The sequence below is a fragment of the Metarhizium brunneum genome, chromosome 2 (assembly GCF_013426205.1).
Source record: "Metarhizium brunneum chromosome 2, complete sequence".
Lineage (NCBI taxonomy): Eukaryota > Fungi > Ascomycota > Sordariomycetes > Hypocreales > Clavicipitaceae > Metarhizium > Metarhizium brunneum.
Window position 1 is genome coordinate 4,897,716 of NC_089423.1, and position 18,215 is coordinate 4,915,930.

Sequence of the window (18,215 nt, forward strand, 5' to 3'; positions counted from 1 at the left end):
CAGGGCCGGTATTTCAACCAACTGGCGGTACGTACCAGTTACTAGCGTCTGGTCAACTGGTGCAATAAAACGGTCTCTGGGCCAAAGACTCGAGGTCAACCTCAGTGCTGGTTGTGAGCCGGCACACCTTCAACGTTCAATGCTCTCCAACTTGTCGTGTTCCGTCGGTCCCTGGTCAAACATTGAACATGGCAGTTGATTATTTGATGCTCTGTGCTCAGGACCTCTGTGCCATCAATGGTCACGGTCATGGATGGCCCGGCTGCCGCCAGCCAAGTCCAAGTCCCTTTGTGTTGCCTGCAGCAATGCGAAAGCCAGCCCCAATTCCGACCCCAACATGATGCATGAGGCCTGCGACTCTCGGCCAACGGTCTCGTCTGATGTCGTCCCATGTCAACCGTAAGAATCACCTAGTTGGTAATTTGTTCTACGACAATTTGCTCACTCAAAGAATAGTTGATGCATAGCGCACGTTGGGCACCGTTGGGTATGCCCGTACTATGTCCAAGTCACCAAGCCGCTGCCATGGGCGCACCCGCGGGACGATGTGATCAAGTTGCAAAATGTTGGTCTTTTTAATACAGCCCAAAGGTATCGGTCTTCTTCACTTGGTCTTGGGCTCAAGTGCTCGCTAGAAGCAGCATGTGGTCCGGCGCATGCGTCTCGGCGCAAAGAGCATGCATATCCTGCAGTTCCTCTGATCTGGCAACACGTGTCGTTGCCTCACCTTTGCCCCATTCTTGGCCGCATCCCCGTCCTGGTTACTCTTGTAGAAAGGCGAAAAGGTGAGCTGGTGAAGGGAGACGAAGATCACGAGGCGCCAGGGCAAGAGGACGAGAAGAGACGCAGCCAGGGCAGTCTCGGTACGTACAACGACAGAGCCCGAAGGCGGTCCCTGCCAAGTTTGGTCATCATAATGCGAAGTTATATTGACTGTGTGGGATTCCACGCAGTGTGACATTGATCAAATTATCGACCGTTACCTCATGCTTTGGACACATGTGCCCTCTCCTGGGCCCGACTCCTATTCTCCCACCCCGGCTGCAACACGCTCACTGGACAGCAGCTCGAGGGGGGGGATCTGATGACTGTCGAAGCATTTATAAGTGTAATTTTGCCATTTCCCGTTCCTTGGTCCTGGTCTAGAATCCTCGTTTGAACCATTATGGCTTGCCTACGCAAGACTATGACAGTGTTTCTCAGCACCATTCCGCAACAATGAGCAACGCCAGCGAAACATGTGAGCCATTACAGGACCCAGAGGTCCCTGCTAATGGCCAGCATGCTCAAAACGATGACCAAGCTTCTGTTACCCCAGCCGAGGCGGTTGAAGATTCTTGTGAAGTTGCAAAAGGGGCACAGGGAGGACCATCTCCTGGCATTGTTGACGACAGTAACAATTCTGTTGCGTCAAACCATATCCCCTCTGCTTCTGCTTCTTCTTCCCCTTTGGAAATTATCTCCCCCCGCCCTTCCCCTCATGCTCCTAGCAGTACCGTCATGCCAGCCACAGTGGATGAGTGTTTCGACGAGGACGACCCCGGGGCTCAGCTCGATGCCGCCGATACGCCGCCATCATCTTTCTGTGTCACTACACCACCTATCAACGAGACTCCGCTTAGCCCGAGTGCGTTGGACAAGGATGTAGAGTCTGATAAGCCAGAGATGAATACGCAGGAAGACCAGGACGAGCAACCTCCATGCCAGGTCGGCTCTCCAGATATATCTGCTCCTCAAAGCACCAACCACATACCGTCTCAGCGTCGTCCGAGTGTGATGGATTATCTCATTTCGCCAGACTCGACAAAAAACTCTACATCTACGTCTGAGGCAAGTGGTCCCTCATCCCACAGAATTGCAAACGGGTATACCTGGTCGGATCACGGCCAGGCAGGTCATCAGCCCAGGCCGAACGGCCACCCGTTTGTATCTAGCAGCCATCAGGGCGACGACAGAAAGTCACAGCTCAGCTGGAATGGACAGCAGTCATCATTTAGGCTTGCTGATAACCCGTTAAGCATTCACAGCGATTACGGATCCGAAGTGCCTTACAGGGGAGGCTATGCCCAGCCCTACGACCGTGGCGGTTCGTCGGCTCCCCGGTCAAATGCTAGTGTTGCTCAAAGTGATGTCCACCCAGACCAGCATACAGGAACTTTCTATCCAGAGTTTGCCAACCACTTGGAAACGATGGCACCCAGCGGGTACCACCTCTTGGCGGCAAAGTTGTCCGGTGGCGCTGGCGGCCAGCCTCTCGTACCAATTTACCGTCGTTTTGACGCTCTCAATCACCGTCTGCTCTTGTACATGCAAGACGAGATTGCAGAACTGGAGCGCCAACTTATTGCGTTGGAAGCACAGGACACGGCGAAAAGAAGCTATCTCGGTGGTGTGATACCAGCATCGCGTCGACAGGATCGTTGGATCAGCAACAACTTGACAGACCAAAAGACCGAGGTCCTCGGACATATTGGCTACAAGCTGAGTCAGTATAGTAAGTCCTCTCGCACACACAAGTACAATGTTGCCATGTTGGCCTGACATTTCTCAAGATCAAGTTTTGGCGTCGTTTCGCAAGGTCCAAGACATTCCGGTGCCAACGTGGCGCGATATTCACCTGTACAAGACGTACTTGACTACAAGCAACTTGATCGTAGACGACGAGACGCGGTTTCTTGATGCGGAAAATGACTTGGTATCCCTCTCTGGGCCGATGCAGTCCGCAGACGACTTGAATACAGTCGATGACGGGCCGACACCCATGCCCAAGGCAACCGAAGAACAACAGCAGTTCCCACCGTTTTTCAAGGACAATGGCATCTCGTCGACGCGGGCAGAGCAGGCTACACCCCAGCGGCAGGGTGACACTGTACTTGTAAGGCTCGCTCTGTCGTGCATGTGTGTAGTCTTTGTGCCTGTCATTACCTTCGCCGTCGTTCCCAACTTTATAGCTCGCATGGCCATTGTAGTGTTTGTTGCACTGAGCGTGGGTGTCATGATTGAGCAGTCTGGGCTGTTGGCCGAAACGGGGCGACACAAACTGGCCTGGATTTTGTATTCAGGCCTATACTGTGGTGCCATGGCAGTAGTTGCGGGAACAGTCCAATAATGCCAAGTAGAATGATGGGGGAGACTTTGATGGCCGATGGACTCTGGTACACACTTGCACGAATTCGGACACGGTATGTGATGGGGTAACTGCTGGTCGGTTCTCATATAATTGTCACCGGGACTGCTTTGTGATGGAGACGTCTATCAGTGTCTCTTCTTTGAAGATTCAGTGTAGAGACCATGGGCCACGAGGTCCGGCAAGGTGACAAGCCCCAAGTGAGCCCGATGCATTTCCTATTTCGGCAGTTGTACCAATACCGTTATGATTACTACTAGTAGTGTAAGCTTAGGTTCCACCAGGAATTTTATTCTATTCCCAGACTCCAATTGTTCGAGATTCATCATTGACCCCGCAATTCATGCAGTTCCTCCATTGATGCTCGAAATCCTATCCCGCTGCTGTGTCAAGGCTGCAAGCAAGTACCGGTAGGGATTATCATCCAATTGGAAGCCGGATACTAAGGGGTACTAGATTCCACACCTGAGTCACATATTTAAAGAAGCACCAGCATATATCCAAGTAACAAAGAGCTATCACACATAAAATTCAGGCTCTTGACATGGTCACTTGAGTGTACGTACCTACTTAGGTACCTACCTGCTAGGTGGAGTCGATTGATGTGGGTCGGGTGACCTGCCTAGCCTCAACACACCAAAGGGGATCGGCCCGTCCGAAGCGGCCGTCTCCACTCGCCCACGCAAAATCTTCTCAAGCCCTCATTAGACAAAATAGCAGATCAACTATCATCAATCTCATTGGGCGGATGGTTTAGTGGTATAATACTCCCTTAGCAAGATTCGTTTACTGGATTATTGGGAGTGGTCCGGGGTTCGATTCCCCGTTCGTCCATCGCAGGTGGTTTAATTCCACCATTATACCTGTCTTTTTGCACTATCCGTTTGTGTTCGGAGAGCTTTTTTTTTTACTTCCTTTTCCCTGGAGGGAAAGAATTTGATTTGATTATGGACCATGAGAAGACATCTGATTGGGCGGATGGTTTAATGGTATAATACTCCCTTAGCAAGGTTTACTCACCGAGTTGATTGGGAGTGGTTCGGGGTTCGATTCCCCGTTCGTCCATTGATAGTTCTCGTTGGGGATTTTCTTTTTGATATTTTACAGTGTTTCGTGGACAAACTGTTGTTGTGAGATTTTGTGTGGAATATTGCGTCCACGCAGTCGTGCTTGGAGGACTGGCCCCCTGTTGAAAGGTTTTTTTTTATCCGAGATGAGTTTACGTTTGAGAAATGTGAGGATGGCCGCTCTTACTATCTCGTTGTATGTGTGTACTTTGTAGAGTTTACTCTGAAGCGCAAATTTTTGCCCAAATTTGCACCAACAACCACTACCCTGGACATCGAGACAATTGCCCAAAAACACAGTCTAGACATGATGATGTGCCAATTATGACCTCTCTGTAAGATGCTGTTCCCATGTTCAATTGCGAATTATAGTTCTAGTTGGTTCTTGCAGGTATACAGAAAGTGGGATAATATGGCACACCAAACAGTGTCATGGCCATGTTCACGACAGGGTGCTTCCATGCAACTTGGTTAGACACCAGCCATTGAGCAAGGCGAAAAAGAGTGCTGGAAAATACATGCCCAAGATACCCAGTACCTAGATCCAAGGCAATTCACCAAAAATATAGTGGCAGGTCCATCACAACACCTCGGACGTGGGCGCAGTCATGGTCGTATGCCCCAGCCACCCGAAAGGAAAGCTGATCAAACTATAAACAATAGACCCAGAAGCGCAAGCAACGTTAAACCAATAAATGACATTGAGTGCATTGTATTCCAAAATTGGCCTTGTCTCGTACCGTGAACCCAGGTAGTTGATGGTAGTGACACTCATTCTTGTTGAGCTCCTGTCATTGACAGCTTGCAATTCCACATGTCAGTCCAACTCTGGTCGCGATACTTGAATTGAGCAGCCTTCAACCTTGCAGTCACTCTACTCCCTGTTGGAACATATAACCGTCATTCCCAAGGGTGAATAGGCAGATGCCGCTATCGAACCCAATCCACCCTGTCTCACATCTCGCCACGCATAGTATGCCATAGTATACCATAGTAATAAGACAATTGATCTCAAGTGCCTACAGGAAGTCTATTTATTCTCAACTATACTAGCTAGTCACTGTCCATTACCGTCCACATGCGCCAACGCGCAGTGTAACTTTACCATGCGGGCAGCCATGTCGTCACTCGCAACAGCTCACGTCCTGTTCACATGTCGTAACTGACAAGGGCACTTGCTCATCGCGACCATTCCACCAAGTCTGCCAGCTGCAATATGCCACAGAACAGACCTCTGCAGCTGGCAACATCAAACAGACAAACAGGCACCAATGTTGCAAAGACGCCGGCTTCTGTCTGCAGCTGAAAGCCAGCACCATCTTCCTCCCTTCTTGAATCTTCACCATCATCGCATCCACAACCTCGTCTCCCTTGACTCCCTTGACAACCCCCTAACCACCACCACCTTCACGCACGATAATCAAGGTATGTAAAAAAAATTAAACGCAAAAGAACCCATAAAATAAGCTCGATTCTACATTTCCATCAACATCCCTGGATATCGACCCCTAGAATGCCCAACCACAGCGTCGTCTCGTCTCCTCCCTCGCCTTCACCCTCGCTTCAAGGCTCCCTTCCCAGCATTTATTAAGACGGGCTATAACCCCTCCTTCATTCAATGTTCTTCATCTAGCAGAAACATCTCACATTCATTCTCTTGTCTTTCTTCTTCTCCTTGGGCAGCAAACCTTCTCACACGGATAAAGGCCATCTCTTCATCTTTACAAACCAAAACTACAGGTCAGAAACTGTGTTATTTCGTCTCGAGGACTAGTTTTCGCGAAAAAGAGAAAAAAAAAAAACTAGTCATAATGCCTGGCCCCAAGATGAACGTTTTAGCCGGCCTCGTCGCCGCCTTGGGCGTCTTTGTAACTGGTGCTGTCGCCGAGTCGGGTGGTAAGTGTTTTACCCTGCGCAAAGTCTCAGATATGAAAAGGCGAGGGATGCTGACAGCGAGTAGTAGCCAACGGCCAGGTCACCAAGACTCTTGAGCCGAAACCCATTGGAACAGCCACCGAAAATGGTAAGTCAGAATGATATGCGACAGCATGCTTTTTTCCCTCCTCCCGAGTCGATATTCTAACAGAGTCAAAAGGCGCTCTCCTCGTCTCTATGAACTTCTGCTCCGTCGTCGTCAACACACAGTGCCAGGTCTCTGTCATGACATCAGCTCCTGCTTCAGGCCCTACTTTCGCCCCCAGCTCGGATCTTGGCTTGAGTCGTGCTTCTGCTGCCGCTCCAGTTCCAGCTCCAGTTCCAGCTCCAGCTCCCGGCTCAGCTCCCCCTCAAGCTGCTTCCGTTGATGCTGCCGCCACCGAGACCAGCAGCCCCGTCGAAACCAGCGATGCCGTTCAGCCTGTTGTCCCCATTGTCCCCCTTCCAACTCGCTTCTCCGTCCCAGCTTCTGCTCCAGCTTCTGCTGGCGCCGAGAGCACCGAGGCCGCCATGCCAACGGAGACGGAACCTCCAAACCAGCCTACCATTGAGATGACCAATTCTTCCGGCACCGTGACTCGGCCATCCAGTACCGGTGCCCCAGCGATAACTAGCTCTGCCCTTGCGGCTGCAGCTGCTGATATCAAGGCCCTCCCCAGCGTGGCTTGGGGAGCTCTCATCCTCGCCATGGCCGTGGTTCTTTAGTCCGGAGTTGTTTCAAGCTGTTGGCGTCGAGGCAAAGGTTGCAATTTATGCGTGGCTTACTTTTTGTTATTTTCATGCGTTTCGGTTAAATCAGGCCAAAATAGGGACATACCAGGATTCTTTGTATTGCATTTTTGATCAATGTCGATATGATATGGCATACGTAATAGTCTATAGTTAGACATAGAGCTTCCTATGCAAGCATCCGAATACAATCAATGGTTCAGAATTACAATGCCCGTCTTCTCCCGAATCCCGTCTATGTACGCTATTTACGCTTTACAGGCCGGACAGGCCGTAAAGTTGGTATCAAAGCCGAATAACTCATCTTGACTCCAAAGAACAATGACAAGGGGAACCGCCGCCCTAAAATACAAGCCTCTCAAGACAAATTTCATGACAAAGGAAGATCAGAATGAGGGTCGCTAATGATGGTATGTATCCTCAACAAAAAAGGAGGAAAAGAAAAAAAAGGGAACAAACCACGGGTCGAAAGTGCCTCACAGCGTGTTACCGGTGGCACCCTGCGCAATGGATATAAGCTCTCAATGACAAATCGGGCAGCCCTCTCTAACCTTGTCACGTAATAGCCTGGCTCTCATAACCTTCATGCCGATCGAGTACCGCCCATTTTCACTGCCTGCTCCACCGAGATCAATGTCCGCTTTTTTTCCCTTGTGAAGAAGCTCGAGCAAGTGGCTGACATGAAACACATGACCGCAAGCAAATCCAAGTATCGTCTCCATCTCAAACTCGGTGAATGGCTCGTGGCAGCTCGCACAGCGTCCAGGTTGTGGTGCCGTATGGCGGTGTTGCAGAGTCCCGTTGTCTGACTTGTCACCAACATCTTTGTCCGTCCCGACCTGGCCTTTGCTGGACATGTTTGGAGATTTGGCTGTACCTGGCTGTACCACCTCAAATTTGATTCCCTTTTGTTGGCCCGACCTCAAGTCATTTTGTGCTGCAGCAAGCTCGCTTCGTAAAACTTGAGCCACCCCTGAGCTAATGCTGTGCTGCAGCTCATGTTCTTTCATCATGTGTGTCAGGCCTTCTCTCAGACCCTGGATCTCAAGGCCCTCGGGTATCCTTCTCACCAGCGTAATGGGGTTTATGGCAGTGCCGACCTGCTCCAGCAAGGCGCGAATGAAACTTGGCTTGTCCATACTATAATCAAGAAGGTCATTCCACAGGTCTGGATCGTCCTGCTCCTTGGCAAACTCGATCGCTTTCTGCACGTTCTTCAGACGATCGATAATAAGGTACAGAGCTCGTTTCATTTGGCCCGTCTTGGAGTATAGATACACAAGTTCATCATGATATGAACATGCCTCGCATTCTTGCACAGCCTGCATCTCGTCAGCCATCTTTCACTGAAAATAACCCGCAACAAGTCCTCAACTTACCTTTTCAAAAGTATAGGATGTAGATGATTTGAGGAACTCCATCAAGAGTGGTCTGTCATATGTTGCAAATAAGTGGACTGCCAAGTCGGCATAGCTGTCCACCAAGGATTGACTATCCATAACTAGTCGATCAATATTCTCGGCAGAGTGTTCTCTGATGCCCTGTCCTCTCCACAGGCCTTTGAGGTAAAAAAAGAGATACAAATAGAGCGCTTTAGCCTCCAGCTGCTCGACAACGACATCAGGACGAACAAGTCCATGCTGCGCCTCGTCTACAAGCAAGGTGATGGCCTCCGAAGTCGCTTCGACAAGGTCTTGTTCGGTCATTTGCTTCATTCTTTCCCTAGATACTCTCAAGCCAATGAAACCCGGAATATCATCAGCAACGGCCTCGGCGAGATGGCGGTCACGAATAAGACGGAAAACGGAGTCAGCGTCGTGAAGCTTGATATAAAACTTCAAGGCCTCCCGATGTCGCCCGCCGGCTTCATAAAGCCGCGCCAGGCTTTCCATGACAATCAGCCAGTCCCTACCCTTCTCTCCGTCTTCGATGCTATCCTCTTGCACATCCCTAAATTTGAGTTGATTTTCCAAAGCTGTGGTGATGGCTCTGACGTCAAACAAGTCTGTTGACCATTGATCCAGCAGTTCCCGAAACCGAGGTTTATCGTTCTGGATGTAATGTCCCAAAACTACCTCATATATTGTGGTTGGAAGAGGGGGGTGCATTGTCTGCGATGGAATATGCGGTGTAATTTCGTCAAAGTGTTTGGCGCCTACAAATGTCCACACCCATTTCTCCCACCGGCCTGGAGTAGCAAGCACCTTGGCGCAAACTTCTCCTGCTCGTCGCCAGTTGCCGTTCTCTATCAACTGCTGAATCCACAGCTCTCCAATTCGTCTCTTCTCCCGAACGGAGTGGGAGTGAATGTCCTGCTGGGTGGACTCCACGACCGAGTCACCATCGAAGAACTCGTCCACAGCGGCCTGGCCTTTTGATGGAGTTGCCGGTGGTACGTCACCGGGCCTCTCTGGTGTTGTCGCGATAATTTCAGGGTTTTCATCCAACAGCTCCCATGCCAAATGGAACTGTTCGTGCTCAACGAGCCAGGCCAAGTGGTCCGCCAGATCTCTTTTGGTACCAAGAATACAGTCATACGGACTGTGTATGAATATCTTGATGCCCGGCTTGGTCAAACTTGGGTGAATAGTGACGGGACCTGAGCCCTTGACCTGCCCCCTTCGAAGTGTTCCTGTCGCACTGAGCGTCTTCGAGACGGAGGCGGTGTCCTCTCCGCTATCCTTGCTTATTATACTAGCACCAGAACTAAAAAGCGACTTTGGATTAATTGCAGCATTCCACATGTCGTTGCCGAAACCAGCAAGAGCTTCTAATGCGCCTTTAGATGCGACTGCGGTGGCTGCTGCTTGAGCTGGAAGAAGGCCGAGGTGATAGTCTGCCGGGCCGAGGCGCTCAAACCTGCTTACGCCAAGCCGGTCTTTATCTACTTCCATCTGAGAATCAAGATCGATAAGCCTCAACTCGGGAGGTTGGTTGTTTTGGCGACGTCTTTTGCCTCCAGACGGTTCACTTCCTGCAGATCCTGCAGATATATTTGATTTGTGGCCCCGAATTGCTTTTTCTGGTGTTTCGTCATCGTCATCGTCATCGTCTGTTGGGCAGAATGCAAGAACAAGCAAAGTGCTCTGAGTGTATAGGGAGATTCCTGAGATAATGCAGTCCATCCGCAGGCTTCCCTTTTGTTAGAGAGATACCAAATTCACCCGACATTAGGGTCTTGGAAACACTTACATCTTGGCGACTTCTGCTCGACCAAACGGCTTATCGCGACCGTGTCTTCCACCACTAGTAGCCCCATGATGGACGTGAATAATCCAAATGGTCGAGCCCCAGCCGACAAGGAGCCTTTCAACAGTCTTTTTGGGAGTCGGGGTTACGAGGTTGACAGCACCGTCTCCTGAAAACCGAGACTCATCAGTCTCAATGGCTTGCTCATCGACCCATTCTAGTCGACCTTTCCACACGCTCGCCATGGTATCCCACTCCTCTGTTTGTGGTCGATCACAGTGTCCGATCCGATGCCATGCTCCCTCGGCTTCAGCACTTTCAAGGTGAAGCTTGGAGCGCATAAACTTGATCCCAAATTCGTTTAACCAAGCCACATACTTTCCAGAAAGCGACCATTTAATGCTGCTTATAGTACCTTCTCCCGAGTGCAGAACCGTGTCTTTGCCAGTGTTTGTCCCTAAGCCCATGGTGCCCAGCCAGCCAGATGCAGCCGCGACAGCCGTTCCGGTCGTTGTGGAAGTACTTCTCCCTTGGCCACCGCCTACCGTTAGGATGAGTTGGCCAGCCAAACCGCCGGATAGATATGTACGGTCAGATTTGAACTCCGGGGAGAGCGCAACGGCTTGGACGGGTCGGGCGAAGTTTCGTAGATGAACGTCCTTCATGTCTAGAAGCGACTGAACACAAACATTGCCATCCATAGATGAGGTGGAAATGTAGATATCGTTGGAGGGTATTCTTGGCAGTTGTGGTGGTTCTTTTGGTCTCCTAGACGCCCCGGCAGGAGACGCATCTGGCCGCGGACTTGGTTGGGGTTGGGGCTGCTGAGGCCGTGCTGGGGTTTCTATGCGGTCGTGTGGCAGCGGAGGGGGGTATGGAGATATCGAGATGCTGGTAACAGATGCAGAGTGCGCGTGGTAGATTCGAAGAGGCTGTAGAGTAGGCAGTTGAATGACATTCTGGGGCTAGCGTTAGGGATGGCCTTTGCTGTAACGAATTTGAAGAGCAAGCATACGATATTACCGTTGTGAGTCCCAATAATCTAGGTCAAAGTTAGTACAGTGCAATGAGGAGATCATAGGTGCGAGCGAAGGGAACAAACGTACCATTTTGTCTCCTCCGACCAGAAATGCGCTCGTCGCATCGCCATTACGATACAAGCCACTCAAGCTCTGGGTCAGGCGAGCATATTTGAGACGCGGCTCTTCATCTTCGTCGTCTTCGTCATCCTCATCCTCCTCATCCTCCTCATCATTTTCTTCCTCTTCCTCTTCTGGTTGCTCCCCTTCACTGTCGTCATCTCCACGTCCTTGGCCAGCGGAAGCGGCGCATGGCTCATTTCCCTCTAGACTTACGAGCTCTCCACGGCCATCAGCTACAGGGGTCTCCGGGTCGTTAACAGCTTCATCGTCGGGCGCAGTGTCGGGAGTGTCCTGCGGTTCGGGTCCCAGCCTTCCAGCAGCTCGATCGGACTGGTCAGTCATTGTACTGACAGCCTCGCAGTCATCGTCCGTCCTTGTAGAGCTTGAGAGCGAGCTAAACAAAAGGCAATTCGTACGGATAATAAGTGTGGTGGTGACAGGGCAGTTCTGGGAAGCTCCAGATGTCGCTGGGACAGCAATAGTGTTGTGCAACGGGGAGCGGTTGGTCGGTGTGTCTAGACTGTTGAAGGCTGAAGCAGCCTTATCCTGCAACGACGTCACGAGCTCATGCCGCATCTGGAACGCCAGTTTGCATGGTTGGGCTAAGGCGAGCAGGAACCAGGCACCTGGTCAATGCTAGCTCAGGCGCCAGCTCCCACCGCTGCCCACATGCAAACGCACTGTGGTGCCGGAGTCAACCGCTAAAGACCAGTGCTTCTTATCTTATCACACTCGACGCGTCCAACCGCGATCCCACGCTGGCCTAGCCATCAGCGCTTGACGGCATTGGACGACTGTGAGACCTGGGGAGGACGATTTCACCGCCAAACGAATGCATATTTCCGAGGCGAGCAAGTACGTGAGTCTACGGAGCTTCTTGCGCAGTTCAACTACCTGCCCTCTGCCGTTTGTCCGCCCTTGGCTCGCCCATGGATCTCCTCCAACCTGGTCATCATGGCGTCGGTAAGGTCCCTCGGCCTGCATCACCCGTCAGGGCTGCGTCACGCCGTCGAAGAACAACTGCTTCCTCAAAGCCCGCCTCCTTCAGCATACAACTGGGAAATCACCTCGGATGACAAGGGCGACGAGGCACAGGAGGACGAGCTCTTGGCCACCCAAGATTGCGTCGTATGGTGCCGAGGGGGCATATTCAGAAAAACCTTCAAATTTGGACTCGAGAAAGAACCCATTACACAAGCCCTTTTAGCGTACTTTGCGACTTCTGAGGATGCCCTACACAATGAGAATCATAACAGTGGCCCTCCAACCAAAGCAGCAGCTCTCGCCGCGCCAAAATTGGACAAGGCATTGGTCGTATTTCTCAAGACGCAGGCACACATCTTCTTCCTCTCGGGCACCAGCCACGTCATCCACATGCCATTTGAAGTCGAATCCGCTTGCGCAGGGCCTATTGGAGTCGTTATTCAAAGAAAGCACAAGGCGGAGAATCTTGCCCCAATTGCGCTCAAATTTCCACGAGTTCCTCCAAACTCCTTTGTATCATCACAGCTGACGGCACTCAACAGCTCACAGCAGACTGCCTTCTCGGTTGAAGGGATGGGGAAGCCCAAACCCCTACATTTTGGCCCAAGTTCCACGCTGGAAACTATGTGGGACATGCCTTCAGAGCAGCAACAGTTGTCGCACTGGCCACGCCTCGTCTCGCTCATGGATCCATTGTCTGATATTGGGCTGGTTGTCGGTGAGCCTGAACCTTACAGCCGCCGTCCCGCACGCCAGAACAAGTCCAAAAAGCCGGCCTTTCTTGACCCGGCCGAGGAAATCCTTCACATAGAACAAATCAACTTGCCGGGAAGTGATTGCAGAGCCTTTGATGCCCCCTTAATACTAGCCGTTACTATAAATAGAGAAAACGGATCTTACACTGTTTGGCGCTTGAAGTATCTCGAGCATGAAGATCCATTTATTGGACAGCAGAAGAAGGCAAAAAATAGGACTTCCAGACGCAGGAGCTCGATGCCACCTCAAGGCTTCACAAGCGGAACTTCGACACCAGTTCAACAGAATTATCGGGAGAGCTTTGGTGCGCCCCTCCCAGGCAAGCGTCAACGGAAGAGCGAAAAAGCTGAGAAGCCGTTGGATTTGGTGTCCTCTCTCGAGCAACAAGATAACGAAGGAGCTGGTGTCACCCGAAGAAGCTCTCGTCGTTTAAGCTCCATGCTTGCGCGAGCAGACCTGTCCGCTTCGCATGAAAGATCAGTTTTTGCTGATCAGCCTCTCACTTCCAGTACGGGAGCCTCCAAGAGAATCGAATCGCATAACGGCCACCACGGACGCTCTAGCTCCAGTTTCCACCACATTCATCCCAGTCTAGGGAGCTTGCTTGAGGCTCCGCTCGCCGCGACATTGGATGAAGGTTTGCACAACATGGGGCTTGATGACCATGATTTCGATGGATTACAGAATGAGATTCGGTTCACCAAGATTCAAACTATCGCTCTAGATAGCTCCAATGTCCGATATTCAACATCGACTCTACCTGCGAGATGTCAAACCAAAGTGTTCATTGTCACGGCTCCGCCCTTCGCTACAGATGAGCAAGGACGTACCCAATTGCTCATAGGCATCCAGGAGCCCCTAGAGAAACGGCTTCAGATGATGACGTTGCATGTAAAAGCTCAGGAAAAGTCAGATCCTGCTACCACCGCATCCGGAAAGGACCAGTCCAGGTACTCAATCGTCTCGATATCACCTGGAACACAGTGGAAGGTTCAAAGCGTTGTGGACTCGTCGAAACTTGTTGATGGGGACTTATCCGTGATCCTAGTCCTTTCCGACTCCGATGATGGACAGCACGAATTGACCGCTCAGGCTCCTTGGATTGAACTGACGAAAATATCGCTCTCCCTGCTGTTTGTCGACGATACCAGAAACATCCAATATCGGGGCAGAGTTGCCGATAGAGATGTCAAGCAACGAAAGTCGGAGGTCATGGACCTAACTAGTGGGGGAATAGTTGGCATTCGTCATCCGCGGAATTGCGGTGTCGTTGATGTAGTTGACGCACATGGTCGGCTTCATCAACTCAGAATCCAACTTCAGCCAAGTTGCCCGCAAGTCAAAAAAGTCCTAGACATTTGCAAAAGTGTGCTGCCGGATGCTCTTGGCGGCCGCCTTCATGCAGGCTGGCTTCATATGACGCAATGGCTACAGAACCACCAGGATAATCTACCTAATGTCGAGTGGTCTGCAACAACAGTTCTCCTTCTGAGTTCTTTTCTTAATCTTGGTCGTGAAGACGACTCTCCGTTCAAAACCTCCCAGTTACCTGTTCGAAAAAGAAGGCCTTTGTCTGGATCTTTTAGTGCTATTCGAGAGTCAGAGGACTGGAGAGCTCTAGAGCTGGGAGAAACTACAAATTCGCTGGGCTGCCCAGCCTGGATGATGAATCAGGGCTGGCAATGGGCCTTGGAAGAAGAGACAGCCGATAATGCATCGGACCAAAGCGACGCTCTCCTTAGCTCTAAATTTCTTACGCGCCACATTGCCTTGTCGAAGGAATACCTCAGCTCTCCTCTGGGTGAGGCAGCCATGGGCCGCCAAGGGTATATGCCCGTGTCTCTTGCCAGGTCGTCTGCTACCAGACGTAAGGTAGCCGTGGACATCTTTATGGCACTCCACCTCCTCCTTGACGAAGAGAAATTAGATATCACAACACCTGAATATGTTTCTCCAGGCAGAACTGACCTAAGAGTATTGCTTTGCCAACTCGCTAGATGGCTCAAATGGCAAACTTTCGTCACAATTTATGAGCTAGGTATCCAGGAGGATGTCGATACTCGTCATGATTTGGGTAAGTGACAGCCAAATTTGTGGTAACCTTAGGGACTAATACAAACACTTTATCAGAACTTAATCTGAGACCAGCCATACCACAGCCTCCAGTTCGACCAGACATTTTGGAATGGATCCAATCCCGACTATCCGGAATTCGTGGAAAGCCTTGCATGACGCCTGCCGACATATACTACGCCAGCTCACGAGTCTCCGAGGCTGAAAAACTACAGGATAAGAGATGGGACGCTATTGCTACCCGAACATTGATGTTCAAACGCTTCTTCAAGATAATCAGGCCAAAGTCAACAGCTGTTGAGATGGTTGAGGCTATGCAGGATTGTGGCTTTACGAACTATATCCTTGAAACACTCCCTGAAGCTGTATTAGCACCTCTTCAAGATGCGATATCCTTATGCCAGCCACATCCACCTTCGCAGTGGCCTCATCATCTCCTGGACCTAGTGCGGAGGAGCGACATTAGCCTCATTGTCAAGCCGAGTAGACGACCTCGACAATCCGTGGCGAACATTTTAGCACCAACCCATATGGCTTCATGGGATTTCAAAATGCTATGTCAGTCCGTAGAAGAGGCAAATAATACGGGCTATGACGAAGGTGAAGGCACAGAACGTCAGGCAGTGATACGAGCTCTTTTCAAGGACGACCGCCGTCTCAACGAAGCTCAACATCTGTTGTCAACTCACAAGGCCAGGGTGGTTCGTCTGAATCCTGATCCTAGTTGGCCGGAGAGCGAGTACCTGGAGAAACAGAAAGAACTTGTTTCAAGAATAGCAACGGGTACACTGGCAATCCCAGCCGGTCGCGGACTATTATATTATAGTTTACGATTCCCTCTCATCACTCAAAAGTTTCACATTGGCGGCTTTAACTTGAATTGTATAGTTAAGCCAACGAATGTCACTGTTGGGGTTGATAAGTCACTATTCACCGAGGAGAAGGTTTGCTGGGGGTTCTTCCACCAAGGCGTTGCTGCGGGTTTAGCAATCTCGCCCCAGGCCAAAGGGATCGATACGTCTTGGATCTTGTACAATAAACCGACGCAGGAGCTAAGTAATAGGCACGCCGGATTTCTCTTGGCCCTTGGCTTGAATGAGCATTTGAAGGGAGTGGCGAAATGGGTTGCATTCAAATATCTCACGCCCAAACACACGATGACATCTATTGGATTGCTTCTGGGTTTGGCGGCATCCTACATGGGTACCATGGACTCTCTCATCACACGATTACTGTCGGTTCATGCAACGCGTATGCTCCCTCGTGGCGCTGCAGAGCTGAATTTATCCCCTCTCACACAAACCTCTGGGATTATGGGCATTGGCCTTCTGTACTGCAATAGCCAGCACCGACGAATGAGTGAAATTATGCTCTCGGAAATAGAGCACATTGACGAAGAGGACGAAGAGGAGCCTCTCAGGAGCGAATGCTATCGCCTTGCTGCTGGCTTCGCCTTAGGCCTCATCAACTTGGGCAAGGGCGGGGATCTGAAGGGTCTCCAAGACATGAAGCTCACGGAGAAACTTATTGCTCATGCTACAGCAACCAAGAATGTTGAGATTGTTCACATTCTTGATAGAGCTTCAGCTGGCGCTGTTATGGCTATTGCCCTCATATTTATGAAGTCTGAAGATCAAATCGTGGCCCGAAAGATTGATGTTCCAGACTCTGTTTTACAGTTCGATTATGTGCGGCCGGATATCCTGCTCCTCCGTGCCGTGACCAAAAATCTTATTCTATGGTCCAAGATCGAGCCTACACTTACATGGGTCCGCGATAGCCTCCCTCTTCCATATCGCGCCCGATACAAATTGCTAGGCACGACCAAGCTGCGCTCGACAGATCTCCCATTCTTTAGTATACTGACTGGGATTTGCTTCTCAATTGCCCTTCGGTTTTCAGGAAGTGCTTCCACCAGGGCTCGCGATCTGCTCCTACACTACCTTGATCAATTCATTCGCATCTCGAACATCGAAGCTACCCCACGGTCTCATCCAGATGCTGCACCTTTGTATGATGAAGAACTCGCGAGGTCAAATGCTAGAATGTGCCAGGATATTCTCGCCTTATCTTGTTCCATTGTTATGGCAGGCACTGGCGACATTTTGGTTCTGAGACGACTGCGCTCTCTACACGGCAGGGATAACCCAGATATCCCATATGGATCGCATCTTGCTGCTCACTTGGCCATTGGATCACTTTTTCTAGGGTGCGGGACGGTGACGTTTGGTTCCAGCAACAAGGCAATTGCTGCCTTGTTAATATCGTTTTATCCTATCTTTCCATCCAACGTAATGGACAATAGATCACATCTCCAAGCCTTCCGCCACTTTTGGGTTTTGGCGACGGAGCAGCGTTGCTTGGTCGCGAAGGATGTCCTGACTGGGCAGCCAGTATCGGTGTCTGTACAGATCAAGAAGAAGCAAGATTCTTCCTCTGAGCATATTCTATATCGTACAACGCCTTGCCTCCTACCTCCCCTAGATCAGATTTCTAGTTTATCGACTTCTTGTGGACCTCGATTCTGGGACATTGAGCTCGACTTTTCCAACGACGAGCTAAGACAAGCGTTTGCTCAGACGCAGAGCATATACTTACAGCGGCGCCCACCATCTGAAGGGGCTTTTACATCCACGCTGCGAACTTTGGGCAGCGACGGCAAGGGAAACAACCCACTTGAGTGGATCTTTGGTTTAGGCAAACTCCGAAGCGTAAGCTACGCAGAACGCGCAGCCCTTATGGAGAGCAACGAGAAGGAACAAGACGCGGGGTCTGCCGTAGATGCCCGAATGGAGATGGAGAGAGGTATCTTGCAGGGCGGTGACCGAGAACGTCTAGAGGGTGCAAGGCTTCTCTTCGAATGGGGAGCCGCTCGAGAAAGGCTACTTAGATCTGCTGCTCCCAGCGTTCACGATAGCCAAGCTACTGTTAGACCTGGTGACTCTCAAGAGACGATAGGAGAACAGGTCACGCCCCATGCTCCAGGTGGTGACGTATGGTGGATGCGGGACAGTGCAATTGAAGCATTGAAAGGCCAGGTCTGGCTAGCTGTACGAGACGGAGATATTTAGGAATATCAGCGCAATTGGCAGCGGTACAGGCTGGAAAGGCTTCGGCGCAGATACATGGCGGTCAAGCCATAAAGACGCGACAAAGAGGGCATGTTCAATGAGTTGATGAGTTTGATGAGGTGTAGATGAAAAGTACATTCAT

General features: G+C 50.7%; 4 protein-coding genes and 2 non-coding genes across 6 annotated transcripts; 5 read left to right on the top strand and 1 right to left on the bottom strand.

The window, feature by feature from the left end:
• Nucleotides 1-1,218: 1,218 nt before the first annotated feature.
• Nucleotides 1,219-3,109, top strand: G6M90_00g044310 (uncharacterized protein; the record flags this gene model as incomplete). The annotated part of the gene is made up of 2 exons (XM_014692279.1): nt 1,219-2,494; nt 2,553-3,109. The coding sequence occupies 2 exons, from the start codon at nt 1,219-1,221 to the stop codon at nt 3,107-3,109; spliced, it is 1,833 nt and encodes a 610-aa protein (XP_014547765.1).
• A 760-nt stretch (nt 3,110-3,869) lies between these two features.
• G6M90_tRNA00000042 lies at nt 3,870-3,961 on the top strand. Its single transcript has one exon. It is a non-coding gene; the product is annotated as a tRNA-Ala (tRNA).
• A 138-nt stretch (nt 3,962-4,099) lies between these two features.
• On the top strand, nt 4,100-4,192 carry G6M90_tRNA00000043. Its single transcript has one exon. It is a non-coding gene; the product is annotated as a tRNA-Ala (tRNA).
• Nucleotides 4,193-6,005: 1,813 nt separating this feature from the next.
• On the top strand, nt 6,006-6,834 carry G6M90_00g044320 (uncharacterized protein; the record flags this gene model as incomplete). Its single annotated transcript, XM_014692280.1, has 3 exons — nt 6,006-6,090; nt 6,155-6,217; nt 6,290-6,834. 3 exons carry the CDS (start codon nt 6,006-6,008, stop codon nt 6,832-6,834), a joined length of 693 nt encoding a protein of 230 aa, XP_014547766.1.
• A 500-nt stretch (nt 6,835-7,334) lies between these two features.
• VPS41 (Vacuolar protein sorting-associated protein 41) lies at nt 7,335-11,531 on the bottom strand (the record flags this gene model as incomplete). Its single annotated transcript, XM_014692281.2, has 6 exons — nt 7,335-7,358; nt 7,410-8,180; nt 8,238-9,990; nt 10,051-11,006; nt 11,063-11,089; nt 11,154-11,531. The coding sequence occupies 6 exons, from the start codon at nt 11,529-11,531 to the stop codon at nt 7,335-7,337; spliced, it is 3,909 nt and encodes a 1,302-aa protein (XP_014547767.2).
• A 612-nt stretch (nt 11,532-12,143) lies between these two features.
• Nucleotides 12,144-18,073, top strand: bimE (Negative regulator of mitosis; the record flags this gene model as incomplete). The annotated part of the gene is made up of 2 exons (XM_014692282.1): nt 12,144-15,003; nt 15,060-18,073. The coding sequence occupies 2 exons, from the start codon at nt 12,144-12,146 to the stop codon at nt 18,071-18,073; spliced, it is 5,874 nt and encodes a 1,957-aa protein (XP_014547768.1).
• Nucleotides 18,074-18,215: the final 142 nt, after the last annotated feature.